We start from the raw sequence: 21,805 nt of genomic DNA on the forward strand, positions 1-21,805 counted from the left end.
GGCTTGTTTTCACAGGTACCTTCACCCACATGAGAATCCTGGTTTAGCAATTATGAGTAAAAAGCCTGTCTGTTGTTTGTCTTTGTTTTCACTGCAGATACGCCCTAAGTGTTGTGCCACTGCAAGAACAAGAAAAATAAAAGGAAGTGTACGTGCTACAAATTTACTTAAAATACTCAGTCTTGTCTCTAGTGAGTAAATAAGGACAGATGAAATACTTACTGCAAATTACACAGGTGACTTACTTAGGACCAATATTTTATTTCCAAAAGAGAAATGGGACTCAATTTCCAAAGGTATTTAAAGGTCTTGTAGCATTTTAAAACATTTCACAGCAAGACAAAAGCAGAAACCCAACTGAAATTAATTAGAGTCAGGCGTTCACCTTGTTTAGTCACTTAAGCATTGGTCTACATCCTCAGGAGTACAAATTCCTTTGAAAGTCCAGACTTCACTCAGGTGCAGCATATGCCTCAGTGAAAGTTAGTGGAATTTAGCCTTCTGACAGAAAGCCTTTATTTGTTTTTTATACCCAGACACCAGGATTCTCAGACAGTCCTTCCAGGTATCCAACTCAGACTCTGCATGACTAAATATCTTTAAAAGCATGGCTGTTACTGGCCAAGTCATTTCTGGTAAACAAGAATTTCCAGTGCCTAACTCCATATTTAAGTGACTTAAAAATTTCATAGCCTGAAAATCCCTGCCTACCAGTAATAATTTTCAGGGGTTACCATAATACCAGGAATAAAAAAAGAGACTTGGCTTCTACCAGCTGCTTACTTTTGTTATGACACTTGTCTTGGGAGAAGAAAACCCAAACAACCAAATAATACCTTAAAAATTTATTTTATATTCTCAGGTTTTCCATTAAAATAAATTCTAACATTTTATATATAAAAAATATTATACCCTGTGTTTACTGAAAAATGTTACCGAGAATGATTAGCTAGGAAAAGAAAAAAAAAAGAAGGACTCTCACCATTTAAAAAGTAATTTTAGCAAAAATAGCAGAAATTGTTTATATTAGATGGGAAAAAAGGTCTAAATTGAACTGTGGGAAATGAAAACAATTTTAATGCTGGTAGATTTTTTTCAAAATTGCCTTTTTTTTAAAAATATTTTTAATTGCCTTTAATTGGCACTGAAATATAATGCCTTTGCTGGAGAAAACATTATAACAAAAAAACCCCCAAACCAAAACCAAAAAACCAACCAGAGTTAATATTAGCATTAGATTACTTCATACATTATCTTTTAGCTACCTTTTAATAAGAACGATATTGACATCCTGGCTTAGAAGATAGGATTTTAAATGGCAAGTCCATACAAATATGTTCATTTGTCCAGCCCTGTAGCATATAAATATTCACATCTCATTAAATCCATAGGTATTGCTGCATATGTTTCTGTATACTTATGCACGCATGTATGTATGTGCAGTTCTTTCTTTTACAGAGGCACAACAATGTAGCTAAATTTTCAAGGAGCTTTACCAGCCTGGGCTATATTAAATGACCATAGGGAAACATGGACAAACAGACCACTTAAAGTGTTTTGCCAGGTCTGAGCTTGCACATGGCATGCCACTACACCTGCTCTCTGGCCGAGGACTGAGCCACTGAGCTGTATCTGAAATGTTTGCAGCAACACAATACCTACAGTTGGTGATGGGAACTTGATCCTCCTAGAGACAGCTCAGTGTCTTGCAGAATTAGGCCCAAGATGGCTGAAAGTAATTTAGTCACTTGAGAAATGAAAGGATTCTGCTTCATTGTTCAGTCTCCCTTTTCCAGCTACACCCCTGCTAGAGCTACTTTGCACTTTATTGTTGCACTTTCTTTGTAGTAATTTTATTTCTGGAAACTAACATGTAGGAAAGCAGAAGGATAATCTGTATGTGTTAGTTTGGCTATGGCTTTTCCCTTCTTCTTACTCCATTCTACATAAAGCCAATGAAGTACATTAGGACTTCAGAGATGTCTCATACAGAGGCTGTTTCAGATAAGATGACTCAAACATGGGTAGAGGAGCCCATGTGCTTGCTTATACCTCCCTTCCCACCATGCCAAACAAAGCAGCTTTATGTGGGGGAAGGAAGGAAGGAATGAAGCAGAAAAGAGAATTACTTTGCCAGGATTTTACCACAAAAGATCAAGCAGCATAAAGGCTAGTGAGTCCACCGTTGAACATTGCATCATGCAAAACCACTCTCAAGTAGCCATGTATCATGCCAACAGCCATCATGAGGCAAAAGAGCTGCTATTAACCACTGCCTAGGAAGAATGGCACCAATACTAGTTTTGATATATATGGTTTTATAAAATTGCTTAGTTAAGAGTCTGGTTATGGGGTTGGCTTCACATATTCCTCTTCACATGAGAGCAATTACCATTCTAAGATGGCATTCTCTTCACCAGACGCCTCTTCTCATAAAGTCTTCCAAAAGAAGTGAAGAATCACCATATCCAAACTGCCATTTATTTATTTGTCCTTGTCTGTCCCCTCCTCCCATCAAAAAAATAACCAGCTACCTTTGAGGTGCCCTGCCTGGCAAAATAGCACCTGTTGCATCTGCAACCTCGTCCCCGGTTTGCTGTGGGTAATTACCTCATACTGTGCTTCTCTGATTTCAATCCATGTAAAAAGGTCACCATGTGGAAAGCCCAGGGTGACTTCAGAAGCATGTAATGGGCAAAGAAATAGATTCAGACATACAATTAATTGTCTTGAATTAATTCTTATTAAGACTATTGAGAGAAATAATTTTTTTCTTTTTTGTCTTGGCCATTGGATTAACTCCTTTCAAAAACTTTCAAGTTTAACAGCAAATTCTACGTACTCTTCAGAAGCCCTGAGAAAGAAGTATGCCACATAGACACAAGCAGGGTGTGAAAAATCTCTCAATTTTTTTCCCTTAGAATGTTTGTGACTGAAAAGAAGGGATTTTTAGCCTCACACAGAAACCATGCAGCACAAGTAAAATGGGTGGGATTTGAGTCTTCAGTATTGTTCCCAATCAGGAAAGGACAGAAGACTTTAGAAAAACAGGAGAAAAGATTAGTTCAACATAGAATGTTTTGGATCTTTTTAAACTTGCTTCCCTGATGTTCTTCCTTTTAAACAGGGTTGATTAAATACTAAACTTTTTGGATGTGACAACAGAGCTCTCTTTATTTAGCTATGGAGAAGATATTCCAATTTCTACGAACATGAAATACCAATCAATCTTTCAGGTAGCTTGGAGGGGAAGTTAAGTAGTGAGATTTTATTTTTTTTCTTTTTTAGAACTGGCAGAAAATGTGACTCATGTTTAAGATTAAACTATTTTTTTTTTTCCTTGTCTATGTACTTCTTTGCCACAGTGGCAACAGTATTTAACCTCAGCATGTGATAATCCTCCGTATGGCATGAAGAGATACATGCTGCATTTTTTACATTTCAGACAAATATAGAGCACCTAAATCCTAGCAGCTTTCTAAAACCCTTGGAGATTTGAGCTACTATTCATGCTTCAGCTAGAGTTACGCTAGAGTATGTTGGGTCTACACAGCCAGTCTTATGAGATGGAGGTGAAAGAAGTGCATGGGAACGACATTTATTGTTGATACATATATTGTTGGAAAAGTACTGATAAGCCTAAAAGTTACAGTAAAAGGACAGGAGGTTGTGGGAAGGAGCTTAATGAGGATGGTTTTATTTTTCCTTACCTCATACCAGCTTCTCAACTGGTACAAATTAATGTAACTTCATTGAAATCAATAGATATATGTATCAAATCATATAATTTGAGAATTTGGCCAGTTCTTTATGATTGTTGTAAATAAGCCTGTAAAATAAACCAGGCGGTTTGGACTCATTCTTTCCCTCTATCCTGTCCCAGTATCTGCAAAGCTGTGTGTTCAGCTACTTTATTTCTACTTTACATAGTCCAGCTCTAGTGTAAAAGTGATGAATTAAATGGCTCCAGAGAAAAACAGAAATAAATGAAGGGACTTTGAAACAATCCGGAACCCACAGCAGAAACCAAGTGTGCATGTGCATCTTACTTTGTGTAGGGTGAGTTAACAGGTCTCTTGAGCTGCAGGAGTAAACTGTGACTGCCAGGTTCTTGTGCAGAATGAGGCACTGTGTTGTCAGTGTTTTCTGTGCAGGGCAGTCTTTTCCAAATGAAAAAGGAGTTAGCAAAAAATGAATGTTCAAAAAAAAAAAAAAAAGAATTACAAAAAGAAAGCAAGGAATAAAGGAAGGAAGGTTAGGAGAGTAAAAGAAAGAAGAAATTGCATTGACCATCAGATGAAATACTCCCGTTTGCACTCGCTCACTGTGTTCTGCAAGTCAATGTCAGCTTTAAAAGAGCTCTCGAGGTTTTCTGGGTATTCCTTCTCCTTTGCTTGGCTACTTCGATGTGCTTGTTTGTGCTGATAGAGAAATCTGCTCATGATGGCAATGATGCAAAAGATGATGAATATCACGACTGCTATTACACCTGGACAGGGTAAAAAAGGGAGGATAGAAACAGTAAAAATTAAAACCAAAACAAAACCCCCAGTCACCTCAAAAATACATTAGCAATGCACAACTAGTGGATATGCTAGATCGCGGATGTGAGTCTGTAGATAATATTCTGTCTCTATCCCATACTCCCTGGTAGCTTTTATTGCTATTTTTCATCTTAAGTAAGACATAAAGCAGCGAGCATTGATGCAATGAACTTCTAATTTCAGATAAATTCTGCTTTCACAGGAAGCAAAGTTGGGTCAGTGTGTTTGTTTTTAAAAAACCAGATCTGTATGCTCATTCAAATTCCTGATCTGTCATATTTTCTTTTGTGTTATTTCTGGAAACCTTGCATGAGTCTTGTACTGTGGTTTATAGCTTCTAGATATTATCAAAGGCAGATCCCTACAGGGCATCCTATAAAATAAACAGAGATAAATTGCCTTGCAGGTTGTTCAAGGAAAATTAAAACCATACATGAAGCTATGAAGACAATTTTCTGTAGTATATAAATGCTTCTATATAACATAGCAAGTTCCACTACACCACCAGTTTGCAAAAAGAGAGCTCAAGAAATACAGGAATGTGAATCTGAATAATGTATTGATGAGTCAGAGTAGTGTGCAGAACAATTACTAATTAGCTGGGTCTTAGTTCACAGACTTACACGGAATGAGAGATTGGTTGAGATTGCAAGGGACCTCTGGAGGTCATCTTGTCCAAATCCCCTGCTCAAGAAGGCAGATAGACTGACTATATGGTCATATTTTAGAAGGCTCATGCTCTTGACAATCCATAATGACTATTTTTTTGGGCGATATCCAACATCACGTACTGCCACTATTGGCTTTATCCATAATGCAGGTGCCTATCTTAATACAGATTTGTGCTGATAAACACACCAACTACTAGACCTGAAAGAGACTACAAAAACCTTGAATTGGATTATTTTTCAATTGTAATTTTAAAAAGGAAGTTACCTCCAATCACAGCTGAATCGCTTCTGACTGCATTGGTGAGAGGCTCTCTTTCATCTGTCTTCCCAAAAGGATCTGCAGTTGGTTAAACAAAACAGGACTTATTTTCTGTATCAATTATATTAATTTTCTCTGTGGCTTAGATAGAAGCGTTCTCTTACCCTCATGAATTCTAATCTGTTTTCAAAAGATATGATTTGGGGCTTTGCAGAACAAAACCAGAAAGCTCTCTGAAAAAGAAAGCGAGATTGCAGGACAATTTTCTTCTTCATCTTTAGGCACAAACTCTGCTAAAGTTGTATTTAAAAGGAAACAGAAAGGCTCACACTAATATCTGAAAGTGTTGTTTCAGTTTATCAGTAGAAGAATCAGGGAGACATTTGAATGAAATAGCCCACTGGGAACTTTCCTCAGTCAGAGCTTTTTTCTGTCTTTTTTTTTTTTTTTTTTTTTTTTTTAACCTAAGAAACAATATCAGAAAGAAGCAAAAGGAAAGGAAGACTGGACAGCAGACAGATTTAGACCTGACCTATGTTTGTAGATGAAGATGTGTTGAATTTAATTCCATAAAGCAGAGAAGCAGTCTCTGATTGGGACAGCTTCTTGGAAGTGATGTTTTCTTTCCGTTGCAGAAATGTAGTGGTCGAACTGGATTCAAAACAGAGAGGGCTCAGAAATTAATTCCTATATTAAAAACTCCTCGATGTTGGAGTGATCTTGTACCTTATCTATAAATGACTACTCTTGAAACACTAGGCCGAACAGTCTACATTCTGACCATTTCAAATCCAGATCCAACCCTGAGATGTTAAGCCCTCCCTGAAGTTAATGGAGCTATGGGAGTGTCCTGCATGTTCTAAAAAATGCTGTTTTCTATTGCTACCTGAATGCAGCTTTTATGAACCTTCAATTTTTTTTTCCTTTCAGCCTATCTTGCTTTGATGAGATTCCTACCTGTGTTTCTCTCCTTTACAAGCCTCCAGGCTATCATACATAGAATGTATATGGGAGTTACAGATGCCTGTCTTTGCAGGATATTATACTGCTTTGCCAAACTGATCTTTCTGATGCAAGAGGTGGAAGACTAACTGAGAAATGTGGTGTTGCAAAGTTTATTGTAATTGAACATCCTTGCCCTAGTAGCTGATGCAGCCACATTTTGGTATCTCATTATTCAAGAAGATGATTTTTTAATTGAAATAAGCAACAACATTATATTCGTGTATCAGGAGGTGCTGAGTCTGTAACAATGGTGGCTTAGGGCTTTTTAGGTTCTTAAAGGGAGCACTATATCACTGATACCAGCCCTAAAGATGTGCAGAAGGCACCAGCCTCAAAGAGGCTTTCATGTTTTAAACGATGCAACTCTACTGCTAGTTTTAGGCTTGCAAGGATTTCACAACAAATGCATTGCCCTGGGTTCAGCAGTAGCAGTCATTTTTCTCCTTCACAGTAGCTGGTGCAGTGCTCTGTTTTTGACTTTCAGCCTGGGAACAGTGCTGATAACACTGATGTTTTTAGTTATGGCTCAGTAATGTTTAGTCTGATCAAAGACTTTCTGAGTCTCATGCTCTGCCAGGGAGGAGGGGAAGCCGGGAGGAAGTAGAGACAGGACACATGACCCAAACCAACCAAAGGGGTATTCCATACCACAGAATGTCATGCCCACTATATAAACTGGGGGCAGTGTCGTGGTTTAAGCCCAGGCCGTAAATCAGAACCACGCAGTCCACTTCCCCCCCACCTTTCTTCCCCCCGCTCCTGGAGGGACGGGGAGGAGAATCAAAAGAATGCAGCTCCCACAGGTTGAGATAAGAACAGTTTAATAACTAAGGTATAACACAAATCACTACTGCTACCACTAATAGTAATAATGATAAAGGAAATAAAAAGGAAGAGAATACAACCGCTCACCAACTGGTACCTCACCCCCACCCTGCCATGATCCAGCCCTTCCGGGAACTCTCCATTCTACATCCTGGGCATGACGTGCTATGGTATGGAATACCTCTTTGGCTAGTTTGGGTCAGGTGTCCTGTCCCTGCTTCCTCCTGGCTTCTCCTCCTCCCTGGCAGAGCATGAGACTCACAAAGTCCTTGGTCAGGGTAAACATTCTGACCCACAACTGAAAACATCGGCTTTATCAGTATTATTCCCAGGTCGAAAGTCAAAACACAGCACTGCACCAGTAGAAAAAATGACTGCTACTGCTAAACCAGGACAGGCAGTTACCCGGAAGGGCTAGATCACTGTTTGGGTCGGGCTGTGTATCAGTCGGTGGGTGGTGAGCAGTTGTGTTCTCTTCCCTTGTTATTTCCCTTATCATTATTACTATTGGTGGCAGCAGTAGTGGTTTGCGTTATACCTTAGTTACTGGACTGTTCTTATCTCAACCCGTGGGAGTTACATTCTTTCAATTCTCCTCCCATCCTTGTGGGAGCAAGGGGGAGGAAGAGGGGGAGTGAGCGAGCGCCTTCGTGGTTCTGAATTACTGACTGGACTTAAACCACAACAGCTCTTTTTAGTGCCCAACGTGGGGCCTGAAGGGTTGGGATAATGACAGATCTGACCAGAGTGTGTCTAATCGTATTTGTGATAAGCATTCATTGTTTCAGATTAACAGTCACTTGTGACAATGCTGATTTATTGGCTCTCAAAGTTGTTTCTCTTGATCTCGCAGTTTCAGCATGTCATACCTTACTTACAGCCGGTATGTGCTGTACTAGTGTGTATCAGCTGGGGGCCTTGGTCTAAGGTTCTTGTTTCATTGTACTTTATGGTAATGACTTGTAATACAATAGACTCATTGATCATGAAACTGATCTAGCCTGTGTTCCCAGTGTGGTCACTACCTTTATATTTGGGAGGTATATACCAGAAGTGTAGAGCAATTACACATCTTTTTTCCCCTCCTCGGGTGGTCAGCCTATGAGGGAGACATTCCCGCACACCCTAGTGACAAGTACAGTAGCTACTCAAACTTTGACTACAACAGATAACACAGCTACTCCAATTCCAAGCACAGCAGCTACACCAACACCTGCAGCAAGTACAGAAGCTACTCAAACTCTGACCTCAGCAGACAGCGCAGCTACTCAAACTTCGACCACAGTGGATAGTGCAGCTACTCCAGCTCCAAGCACAGCAGCTACACCAGCCCCAGTGACAAGTACAGCAGCATCATTTGAGAATTCTGAAGGTTTTGAATGGCTTTTGGGTACCCTTGAGACCTGCCTACTGATTGTGATGGGGATCACCAGGTTGGCACACATACAAAGTGTGTTTTATCCACAACCATTTGGTCTGCTCTTGAAAGTGATGCAGAGTCGTGTTTGCGTCTTGTCTAGGATTAGACGACGATATAGGAAGACCAAGAGATTTTCCCTGAGGCTGGACAGCCATGAGTAGCAGGGTGTGTGGGACAGTATGTGCAAGTATCTAGTCCACTGGGCCCCTCCAGTGCTTTTGAAGTGTCAGAGATGGAAGACAGCTGTATGGAGTCCCCGATGACAAGTTGCAGAAACTGCTGAAGGGGAGGCTGAATTATTTTGGCCCAGTGGGCCCATGACACTCCAGGCCATCAGGGCAGAGATGCAACATAGAGATGGACTCATGATCGAGGGGTGGACTTAGCAATGGACACTATTGCCCAGGTTATTCACAAGTGTGAACACTGCACACAGCCTCTTCTGCTCTGAAAGACTGTGTTGTGGTTTAAACCCAAACAGGCAGCTCGTTCACTCACTCCCCCCCTTCCTACCCCCATTCCCAGAGAGATGGGAAGGAGAATTGAAAGAATATAACTCCCACAGGTTGAGATAAGAACAGTTTAGTAACTAAAGTATAACACAAATCACTACTGCTACCACTAATAATAATAATGACAAAGGAAATAACAAGGGAAGAGAATACAACACCTCATGACCCGTTGACCGATACCTCGCCCCCACCCAGCAGTTAACTAGCCCTTCTGGGTAACTCTCTGTTATCTCCTGGGCATGACGTGCTTGGTATGGAATACCTCTTTGGCTAGTTTGGGTCAGGTGTCCTCTCTCCGCTTCCTCCCGCCTTCCCCTCCTCCCTGGCAGAGCATGAGGCTCACAAAGTCCTTGGTCAGACTAAACATTCTGACCAGCAACAAAAACATTGGTTTTATCAGCACTGTTCCCAGGGCGAAAGTCAAAAACACAGCACTGCACCAGCTACTAAGGAGAAAAAATGACTGCTACTGCTGAACCCAGGACATATTGTTACAAGAGATGGAGCCCGACATCATGGACCAGATGGACTCAGCAGCTTTATAGGGATTGGTCCATGCACTAAGAAATGATCTGTGTGTGTGTGTGTGTGTGTGTGTGTATGTATATATATGTATATATATGAGACAAGATTGATGGTATATTGAAAATGTGGGATCTGAGCATGACATGAATGGTATGAGATAAGGGGTGGATACTGTCCTGGGTTCAGCAGTAGCAGTCATTTTTCTCCTTCACAGTAGCTGGTGCAGTGCTCTGTTTTTGACTTTCAGCCTGGGAACAGCGCTGATAACACCGATGTTTTTAGTTATGGCTCAGTAATGTTTAGTCTGACCAAAGACTTTCTGAGTCTCATGCTCCGCCAGGGAGGAGGGGAAGCCGGAAGGAAGCAGGGACAGGATACCTGACCCAAACTAGCCAAAGAGGTATTCCAAACTACAGTATGTCATACCCACTATATAAACTGGGGGCAGTTATCCGGCAGTGCTAGATCACTGTTTGGGTCGGGCTGTGTATCGGTCGGTGGGTGGTGAGTGGTGTGTTCTCTTCCCTTGTTATTTCTCTTATCATTATTATTATTGGTGATAGGCAGTAGTGGTTTTGTGTTACACCTTAGTTAGCGGACTGTTCTTATCTCAACCTGTGGATGTTACATTCATTTGATTCTCCTCCCCATCCTTCTGGGAGCCGGGGGGAGGAAGGAGGGGAGTGAGCGAGCGCCTACATGGTTCTGAATTACTGACTGGACTTAAACTATGACATGCATCCATTCTGAAAAGTCAGGGTTCCCCATATCTTCAGTTCATTGACTGAGCTACAGGCACAAAAGGGACCTCTGGAAAACTGAACACCTCCAGTATATCCATTATCAACATGAACGGTAATTGCCCGTGACAGATTTGAACACTCAGGTTGAGACCTATTTACAACAGGCCCCTTGCTTGGATCTTGGGTGCCTATAGTGATGTTGCTAAGAAATAAATAGTCAGGACAATGCTTCATCTCATTTACTACCTTTGTTGGACTAGACTGGGAATAAAAATTGTTGTTTTAGACATAGATACAGACAGCATCATAGAAAAGGTGAGGGTGAAAAATCTGGAGGTTATTTAGCCTAATCTCAACCTTTTGAGACTAGGATCAAATTAGGGACAAATTCAAAATTAGATCAAGGTTGCTCATAACTTTGTACATCATGGGTAGGTTAATCTTTATTTTTCAGTATCTCAGAGTTATTAAAACTATAATTTAGGCTCTTTTCATTTAGTCACACTCCCTTCCCCCCCAACATTTTATAATTTAAGATGGCTGTCAAAGATGGACAGTGTGGTTAGCCTATTTTTTTCCATGAACTAGAAGAGGGGAGTAACCATTATTTTAGACTCAAGGTGATTTAACTTTCACCTGCCCTCAGCTGGTGCCAGTGAAATCAGTTATGATAATAATTAGTTACTGATTGAACATCAGTCCTCTTGTACTAGAGAAAAATCTCCATCTGCTATCTGGTGCACGGCATTAGTCAAATAGAGTCCTGAAAGACTATTAACTATTATGAAAAATACATGAAATCAAATTTCTACCCTTAAAATTATGTAAAATGTCATTCATGCCTAAAAGATTATGTAAGATCTGACATTTAATGCTATTAAAGCGCTATTATTTTTTTTTGGTGGCTGATACCAGAATTTAAGCACTGAAAGGAAATCAGAACGAATGTTGGAGATCAGTTTCAGAATGGAGGCCAACAGACACAGGCCTTAAGAATTATGTTTTGCCTGAGAAATAAAATCAGGATATGATGAGATGGGGCTTTTTTTACAGCGGAGCAGATGGCATATGACAGGAGAACCATACCCAGTGGGAACACAAACTCTGAAGCCAAGGAAAAGCAATACTGTGTCTCATATGAGACTGTAACAGGACATTCTTGTCCTTTTAGGTAAAATTGATGACATTACATTATGAATCACCCCTCTGAAAATCATCTAGTCCAAATACATTCTGAAATCAGGGTCCAATACAGCAAGTTTCTCAGGGGTGCATTCATTTGGGTTTTGAATATATCCAAGGATGCAGACGTCACAACCTCTCTAGGCCTCCTGCTGCTTTTGCTAGACTTCCTGCTCAGTAGGATGGACCATTCTTAATCTTTGTCGTGGTTTAAGCCAGTCGGCAAGTCAGCCACGCAGTTTCTACTCCCCCCCCACACACACACCTCCCAGAGGGATGGGGAGGACAATCGAAAGAATGTAACTCCCACAGGTTGAGATAAGAACAGTCCGGTAACTAAGGTATAACACAAACCACTACTGCTACCACCAATAATAATCATGATAAGGGAAATAACAAGGGAAGAGAATACGATACCACCCACCGAAAACGAGTCTGACCGAGCAGCGCGTGCCCTTCCAGGTAGCTCCCAGTTACATTCCCGGGCAAACAAAAACATCGTTTTTATCAGTAGTATTCCCAGGCCGAAAGTCAAAAACACAGCGCTGCACCAGCTACTAAGAAGGAGAAAAAGTGACTGCTGCTGCTGAATCTTGGAGGAGGTGATCCTTGAACCATCTCTCCTGAACTCTTCTACTCACCAGGGCTGTATCACATAGGATTCTTCTAAGCAGGTCTGTGATCAGGCCAAAGGTTGTTCTCCTGAATTCTGGAGTTGCAGTCATGCTTTCTGATTTTTTAACTTCCTCTCAGGTTTCTGAACTCCACCATCTCAAAGGTGCTACAGTCAAAGCTCTCCTGGCACATCCTTGGCCAGTTCCTACTTGTTTGGAAATACCAGGTCCAGCACAGCTAGCACACTGAGACAGGGACATGCACTGTTTAAGCTGCCTTTCAGAAGAAAATTTTTCTGTGTAGTTTCTGACTTATGAAATTTTTTGGCATTTTTTTTCTTTAAATGCATGAAGACTCGCTCTTCAGCTGGAGTAGACCGACTGCTCAAAACTCCACCATTCCCGCAGCTGAATCTGCTCTGGCATTTACAGCATTTTAATATTAAAAAAGAAAACCACAGTAAAAGTCTATTATACTTATGCCATCAGTACAGAGTTCAGAATACCAAAGCCTCAGCAAGGAAGAAGGTTGTTTGCAGGTCTTTGTTAAATACCAAAACACAGTAAGTCACCTTTCATTTTGTGTTTCCTAATCAGAAAGAGTGTGTGCAGATAACTGTGCCATGAGTCAATGGATTTTATTCCATATCCATCTGCTAGGAAACTTTCTTTAAGACAACATGTATGCCTCTCTGAAGGAAAAACTTCAATTGTTTTCAAGTTATAAATATAGAGAGCTTTCTTCACACATTTAAAGAGAGATTCCCTAGAGGCCTTTTTTGTTGTATCTGAACATTAGAAAATTGACACAGACATGTACAGTCAGCTTTGAAGTTCTATTTTTCTTCTCAGACACTCAATAATGAGAAATTGGAAACTGATGAATTGAGATATGAGCAGTAAATTTGAAAGTTAATACTTAACTCTGTCTTCTTTTTATTTCTTAGAATGTGTCCTTCCCATGTATAAATGCAATTCTCAAGTACATCTATACAAAGTATAATTTGCTACAAATTGGATTTTTTTTTTAACAAGAATCTACCGCCCAGTGCTATTACTATAGCATATAAAGACACAAAGTCTTCAGAACTAACTTGTTCTAAAGATCTTATTCAGTCTTTAATCAAATCCACTGTGAACAGTGAGGCAATAGTGTCAGTCAATTCATCATACTGAGAGGAAATCATTTTAAAGCACGGAGTGGCAAAGACAGGGATAAGCTTTTATAATAATTCTGCATTTCTGATGTAACCGTGCTTAACCTTCACAAAAGAGTGCTTCTGATCGTAAGCTTTAAATACTTAAGCCCAAATCTGCTACACTCTGCTGTGTTCTGTCCTGCAGTTCTGAGCCTCAGGTTTTACTGCTTTCTAAACTCCTCAGAAAAATTAGATCATTGAGGTGACAGACCTCAGGGCAAAGAGTTCCTGTTTTCAGTATCATTGCCCATTCAGTATTTACAAGACACGTTTCTTCTGTGCATCAGAGCAGATACCTTTAACAACTCTGGGCGTTGAGAAGAAAGTTGCAGGTGGGGAGAAGCACACACACACTGCAGCCACTCTCCAGAGTAATCAGGAGCCTTTTTCCCTATGCAGAATGCTAATAGCATCATTTGTTTTCTGCTGAATACCTTAGGCAGAAGCTGCAGGAAATGGGGATTTGATGGAAGTACAAATGTCAGAGGAATCATATTATGATCTACAGCAGTTTTATTATCAGAAAAGAGAAAGTGGTTTCATAGGTCAAGGGGCAAAAAACAGCCCTTAATTTTCACCCCTTTCTAGTCATTAAGAATTCTCCTACATCCACTGGTGACTAAAGCAGCAACTTGATTGCCCCTGATTTGGAGACAACACTTCCAGCTGCTCTGAGTTTCCTTCTCTGCATACAAATTTACATATGCAAAATACTTAAGATTCCCAGAGGACAGTTTCAGGGCTGCAAAAGATACACAGACAACTGGGATCATCTTACTGGTAATGCTCAAGTAGTGCTGCTTCTCTTTAGCCTGAGAGAATAAAGTACAAGCATTCAATGGAAGTCACGCACATGTATTGAGGGCTTTGTACAAGGACTTCTTGCGTCTGCTAGGGTGGGAACAAATTCAGCTTGTTTGTTGTATGTCTCCTATTGCTTCATCACATGTGGGATATGGAATCTGTAACATTTATATTCTTGTTTGAGATCTGCAGCACTAGATCTATCTGTAGTGGACAGAAATGGCAAATCAGGTGCATAACCGTATTTAGAATGCTGTTTTCACTACGGTTCGGGAACCTGTATGTTCTAGGCACATTTTAGACAATCTAGGAACTTTGTTTTAGTAAAATTACTTTTAAAGGGGCCTTGGCTAATCCTAACACCCATCCTTAACACTCCTAATTCTGAGAGAAAAGGCATTTTCCCAGTTTCAATATTTATATTGTCACAGTTGCATGGCAGCAGAAAGGAAGGAAACCTCACTCTACAATATTCTTTAAATTCTCCATTCCCCTCTTGGCAAGACATACCTGATGAGGAATATATCGTGGTTACTGTGTTCACATCAGCTTCCATTATGGATGCACAGCTGGATTCAGTCAAGGAGCCTTTGACAGTCACGGGAGCAATACTGGGATGGCGTAAGGCAGCTTTCAGGGGAGCAATGTGGTTGTACTGAACAGAGGACAGGCAGCCAGTGAAACCGTAGACATTTGCCTTTGAGACTTCAGGGTCCAGTGACAAACTATCTGCAGTACAACCAAAAAACACACTGGGAATTCTCTCTTTCAGGAAAGCATTAAAAAAAAAATTTTTTTTTTTTTCTTTTTTTTCCCTTATCTACCCCTTTTACTTCTCTTCTTCCAATTTCAACTGTTCAGGCAGCCTACAAGTTCTCCCTGGCCTGACCCAGGAGGTTCCCATTCCCAGAACTTCCTCTATAATGCTAATTACAGTGAATCAAGTTGGCTCAGCCAAAAAAATCTAGATTATGCTTCTTTACTGTCTAGACAATATCTAACACATCATAGCTGCTAACCATGGCAAGAACAATACTAAACAGTAAAAATAGCAACACTAAATATCACAGGATCCTGCAAATCATGCTCTTTTAACTTTTTTTTTGCATCTATTATTATCAGTTTCACAAATATGGATCATATCTTCAAGACATTCTATCTCCTCTGCTCTTTTAATGAAAAAGACTGCTTTCTATTGTCTATTATACAACGCTTCATATGGCCTAATATTGAATGACTTGCTAATACAGGCTTCCACCCTTCTTCAAGAGTCATCTTTCTTTCCTGATGCACCTAATCATGTTACTACATTTTTATAATCAGAGTTCCTAGGAAGCAGGGTTATGAGCCAGGCTCTCCCTCTGCTAGACCCATTCCACTAATAAAATAAAAAGCAAAACCATACCTATATTTATCTAAATAAAAATCAAACCCAATACCTCCATGCTCTTTTCCAGCCTGAAGATGATAGAGCACAATTAGTTTATCTGTTGGTATGTTTTCATTTACATTTCACAAAGAGAAAGCCAATTCAAAGCTGTTTTTTATTTAGTTCCAAAAGTTTTAATATCAAAGATTGTTTGGGAAAGTCAATGAAGGACAGTGAAGGCATCTTTTCTTTCCTTCAAGCTCTTATTTATTTACTTTCCAGAAATTGAAATTCATACTGCTCAGAGGTCTGTAACATGATGTGCCTTATATCTAGGTCAATCAAACAAGAAAAATCCCACAAATACACACATATATAGTATCAAAACTTATTTAAAGTCTTATAAATTACCTGCTAATGAAAAAAAAAAACTTCTAGCATTGAAAGTTTTGGAAATACTTCCAATGACAGTGGAAAATAAGGATCCTCAGCTTCTCAAGTTTGTCTTCAAAGCTTGAATGAGTAAGATTGTAAACTTCAAAATAAGGTCCAATTTTTCCACTATCATTCAAATAGAGTGATTTTACAAGCTCTCAGCCAAAAGATTGAGGAAAAAGGTAGACCTTATCTATAATTGACATTGCTACATGAATGACAAACTCCTTTCATGTATAAAAAAATAGAGAAATATCAAAACTAGCCCAAATCACACAATATTTTGGTGCCAAGATCTGTGACTATTATGTCATGCAGTCAGAAGGAATTAGCAGAGACATTCTACTTGAATGTTTTCATGGAAGTATAATATGGAAGAGTTTGACTGCTTCTCAGCAAAGCTAGGTACAGCGTGAAGGGTCTTACAGGAGAGATGCTCAGTCTGCAGTGCTGTCATAAGGACAGCCTCTGGGTTGTGAGCAACTGCAAAAAAGAGAGATGGGAAAGGAAATGGTGAAACTTTTCCACTGGAAAAAAGGTAGCTGTTCAGAGGTTCACATTTGCTCTTCTCAACATGTGTAGGATTGGCTGCATTCAGGTTTTTAATGAGATTTTGGCAGGGGTGTATAAAATAGACAAAGAATTGTTTCCAAGTTTCTGCAAGAAGACTTATATAAAACTAAGAGACTGATTTACAGTATTTGCCATCTTTGTTGAATTTATAAAACCCTTTGTACACATTCCTGCTCTCAGCCTTTCCTGTTTTCTTAGTTCTGACACAAAAGGTGGATTTGTTGGTATCTTTTAGACATCAGGCAATCTAAATAGTTCTGTTCTGCCCCAGTGTGCAAAAGGTAAAGCCAAAGAAATAATGAATTCCTTTTTCATGGTACAATAGTTTGAAAAGTCTAAAATACAGTATTTTGAAGGCTTTTTTAAAAAGTCAAATTAAGAGCCAGTTCCAGGAGTCTTTTGTTAAAGTAAGCTTTGCATGAATGAGAACTAGATTTGTTGTTGGAAGGCTTTGAAATTTGAAGGAAAAAAAAATAAATCAAAGAACAAACCAAAACCCACCTCAGAGGCCACTGGTAAAAATCTCCAACATGCACAGTACAGTTTGCCTTATTATATGCTTTTAGGTGCATGCCTTATGTCTTTCAGAAAGTGGGGCTTTCACTGTTCTCAACAAGAGCCCTACACAATTAGGATGTGGATGACTTGTGCTGCCCTCTGAATTCTTGAGTAAATAATTTAATTCTGTGGTTATGACATGGTTATCTTTGTGAAAGGCTTAGTAAGGGCCACTCTGTCACTTGAAGTCTTTAAATCATGACAAAATCTTTTTCCAAAAGGTATTTTCACTACATGACTTGGAGGTCAGTAGAAGAAGCAACTCAGTAAAATTACAACGTTGGTGTTGAAGCAAGGGCATATGAAACATCAGTGGCCTTCATCTGACCTGGTTACACTTGTTAACCTTTCCATGTGTTTAGCCTGGAAAATCACACTGAATTGCTGCTGATGGTTTGGTTTGATCTTCTGACATTTTAGCATTGTGATTCTGTTCTCGGTTCTGGAGATGGAGTTACTTTGGATGATTTTTATATGTAGGGGGGTAAAAAGGCAATCTTTTTTGGCTTTTGAGTAATTTAAATGTTAATTCACCGCAACTTAAGTTTACCCATGTTTTTAGGAAGTAATTTTTAAGCTTTGTCTGCTGAGTTGTGCATAAGTTGGTCTGGCTTCTTGCTGGATCTTCTAGCTGTTCCCTGGAAGCTCTCTGTAATGTCACAGCTAAATAAGTAACTCAGAAACCTAAATCTGAGCCCAAAGTTTACCTGTGTGCTCACTTACATTCAAGAAGTCCCATTGTGGATATCCTTAATAGAAAATTATTTTTAACATCAGTCAGAGCAGACATTGCCTGTTTTAAATGTCCATGCCTTAATTAATTAATTAATCTAAGTGAATCATTAGTAGATGCACAAAGGGTAATCTACTCTGCATGCTGAAGTTGTTCCTAAAAAAAGAAGCCTGAGCAATAGAAAGATAATTTTTGGGAGAGTTTAAGTGTATCCATCACCTCCTTTTGCTAAGGTGCTGAACAGCACTGGAAGATTATTTCTTGGACATTCTTACTGGATTTCAGCCCGTGACCTTGAAGTGAAAGACTCATAGTTTCCATACTGCACCTATCTCAGAAGAGTTAACTAACAGGTACTGTGTAGTTACCTTGAAAAATACGATGCTACATATTTCAAAAACCTCAGTAAACACTGCTGATACTCATCATTAATTTAGAAAGGGAGGAAAGCATATATTGGATTAGACTCGAATCCACAAAAAGGCATCTTTGGAATAGTCTCATTTCCCGGTGTGAGCCTGCCACAAAGGCAGCAGAGTGAACAACACAGAAAATTTTGCTGGTTAGGATCATTGAGCTCAATCAGTTTAGCTCTTGCTTATAGAAAAGGACAAGTCTGAATACAAGATAGGTTCCATGCATTCAATGCACTTCCAAGACACTTTTGAAAAAGTAAGGGAAGCCAGAGCAAATTAAAGATAGTTTTTCTCAAGTTTTTGCAGGAATGAGCAGTGCATACCAGGATTTGCTTGCTGGCAATTGAATATTTTATGCCAAGTGGAGCATCTGAGAATTCTTCTTCCATTAGGCTTAGCTGAGATAATTTCAGACACGTATTTAGTATGTTTTTTTAAAGACAGTTTGTCATTGAAAATGAAGCACTGCTTGGAGTTTCATTGTGAAATTTGTTAGATGTCACAGTTTTTGACACTTGAATCCTAATCTGTCACAATGCAGCCAGCCCTATGTGATTTTGTATGGGCTCAAAATATAATCTATAAAAAAGCAGAAACTATGCAAGAAGATGGAGAAATGACGTGCAAAAGAATACATGCTTTTCTTACAAGCAGACAGCTAAGATCAACTCAAGTAGCAAGAATTCACACTAAAAAAATTTTTTGGATAGAAGTAGATGACCGTGGACATTTATTTAGACAGTATTATCATTTAAAAAAAGGGTGTTTAAGCATGGTGTTATCATCATAAGGTAAATGATATTGCTGGGGGATTTGGTCTCTTTTTGATAAGATACATGATGGTATTGTTCAACATCTTTGCCGGTGACATGGACAGTGGGATTGAGTGCATCCTCAGCAAGTTTGCCAATGACACCAAGCTGTGTGGTTCGGTTGATACGCTGGAGGGAAGGAATGCCATCCAGAGGGACCTTGACACGCTTGTGAGATGGACTGATGCCAACCTTATGAAGTTTAACCATGCCAAGTGCAAGGTCCTACACCTGGGTGGGAGCAATCCCAGGCACAGCTACAGGTTGGGCAGAGAAGAGATTCAGAGCAGCCCTGCAGAGAAGGACTTGGGGGTGTTGGTCGATGAAAAAATGAACATGAGCCGGCTTCAGTGTGCGCTGGCAGCCCAGAAAGCCAACCGTATCCTGGGCTGCATCAAAAGGAGCGTGACCAGCAGGTCAAAGGAGGTGATCCTGCTCCTCTGCTCTCGTGAGACCTCACTTGGAGTATTGTGTGCAGTTCTGGTGTCCTCAACATAAAAAAGACATGGAACTGTTGGAACAAGTCCAGAGGAGGGCCACGAGGATGATCAGGGGACTGGAGCACCTCCCGTATGAAGACAGGCTGAGAAAGTTGGGGCTGTTCAGCCTGGAGTAGAGAAGGCTGCGTGGAGACCTCCTAGCAGCCTTCCAGTATCTGAAGGGGGCCTACAAGGATGCTGGGGAGGGACTATTCATCAGCGACTGTAGTGACAGGACAAGGGGTAACGGGTTCAAACTTAAACAGGGAAAGTTTAGATTGGATCTAAGGAAGAAATTCTTCACTGAGAGGGTGGTGAGGCACTGGAATGGGTTGCCCGGGGAGGTTGTCAATGCTCCATCCTTGGCGGTGTTCAAGGCCAGGTTGGATGAGGCCTTGGGTGACATGGTTTAGTGTGAGGTGTCCCTGCCCATGGCAGGGGGGTTGGAACTAGACGATCTTAAGGTCCTTTCCAACCCTAACTATTCTATGATTCTATGAGTATTGGCTTAGACCTTGGATTGCTTGAAATGCCTAGGGCAGCCAGACGGCTTGTTTTGACTGCTGCCATCTTGGTCCTAAATGCCTCTCCTTTTTCATCATAAGTAGTAATTTCCATTTTCCTTAATGCTTTACTAGGCTACGAAGAGAAAAACAATGACTTTTGTTACTGGATGCGCTATAATGCACTCAAGAGATCATTCTCCGGGGCATTTAAGTATTTAGGGCAAGAAAAGTCTGCAGTAAAGAAAAAGATCTTTGCAGTGACCACAGGAGTCCAGCCAATATCTCCTGCAACCATTACTATGTTATTTAAAATGCTAGAGCATGATATTCTGAGACTGTGACTTTAAATTTCTCAAGCAAACTGTGACTTTGTGAGCTTAAAAATCTGAATGACTTTCCACCCAAAAATATTGAAATCTTTTGCATGGAAAGTCTCTAGAAGAAGATTCTTCTTTAAGGAACCTTTTGTATCTCAGACTAAACGTCAACTTAGTTTTTCTGACTTAATTATCCCACTATCATCTCCCCAGTATAATACCACTCTTGAATGAATTGCTCTGTGATTTCTTCAGTGTACAGATTCCATTTTCTTCTTGTGAACTTTTAATAAGAAAAGCTACTGTAGAAATCATAAGAATGGTACTGCACCTACATAATTATTTTAGTAAATTATTTTCTAGAGAAACTTTCTTTTACATACACTTTATACCAAAGTTGAATGATTCAGTGGAAAGATTCCTACAACTTGAGTGTTTAGCTCAGGCTTTTAAACATAAAAGATATCATGATCATGTGCTAGACTACACAGTTCTTTACATTGCCTGTGTAGGGAGGTCTGCTAAATCATCACTTTGAAGACACAAATAAATCAGGCCATCATTAATAGGTGCTAAAGAAATCTTTGCAACCTTTTTCTTCAGAATATTCCTGAATGCCTTTCAACGCTACCCTTCTACTCTGGTATCACTACACAGCTAATATATTAAATTGCTCAGAATCAAATATGCAGACAAAGAGGTTCACTTCTCTGCATCAGTGATTATTTTTCCAGGGACTATACTGGTGAAAGATTTAGACATGCTGGGGCACTGTAGAAAGTTTTCAAAGATTCCTTAAGGTCAACCCCAAAACAAAGAAATTAAATTTTCCACTGGGATAGCAGCTTCTTCTATACAAGACCTAAACATATGCAAATATGTCTCTGAGATAAATTAAGTTGAAATAATTTAAGTTGAATAATTTAAGTTGAAAGACACCTCTGAAGGTCATGCAGTTCAATCCCTTCTTCAAAGCAGAGCAAGCTTCACAGGTCAGATTGCCAATAGAGCTCATGTGGTTAAATACAGCAGTATGATCTCTGCAAGGAGTACTTAAAGTAAATGAACTGGGACTCTGGTTAAGATTTCACTGAGGCTTTGCCATAAACTCTATGACCCACTTGGGGCCTGAGTCCAGCACTCACTAAAGACCATGGAAAAACCCCCATTGATACTGATGAGCTTTGGGTAGGTCCTTTTGTGTCTTGCGTCTACAACTGTGAAGCAAAAATGACAACAAACTACAGGATAATAATATTTTTCTATTGCTGTTGGATACTGTGAGGATGAATTCAACAAACGTC

The 21,805-nt window shown here is 39.8% G+C and overlaps 1 protein-coding gene across 1 annotated transcript in view; it reads right to left on the minus strand.

Moving 5' to 3' along the window:
- Positions 1–2,992: 2,992 nt before the first annotated feature.
- CNTNAP5 (contactin associated protein family member 5) overlaps positions 2,993–21,805 on the minus strand; it is a gene marked incomplete at its 5' end in the record, with an annotated part of 321,557 nt that continues 302,744 nt past the window's right edge. Inside the window, 3 exons of the mRNA XM_080622097.1 lie at positions 2,993–4,489; positions 5,481–5,552; positions 14,814–15,032. Of these exons, the coding sequence (XP_080478223.1) occupies positions 4,293–4,489; positions 5,481–5,552; positions 14,814–15,032 (488 nt within the window). The 3' untranslated portion in view covers positions 2,993–4,292. The remainder of the gene's footprint in view (positions 4,490–5,480; positions 5,553–14,813; positions 15,033–21,805) is intronic.

This window comes from Psittacula echo (assembly GCF_963264785.1).
Source record: "Psittacula echo genome assembly, chromosome: 6".
NCBI classification, from domain to species: domain Eukaryota; kingdom Metazoa; phylum Chordata; class Aves; order Psittaciformes; family Psittacidae; genus Psittacula; species Psittacula echo.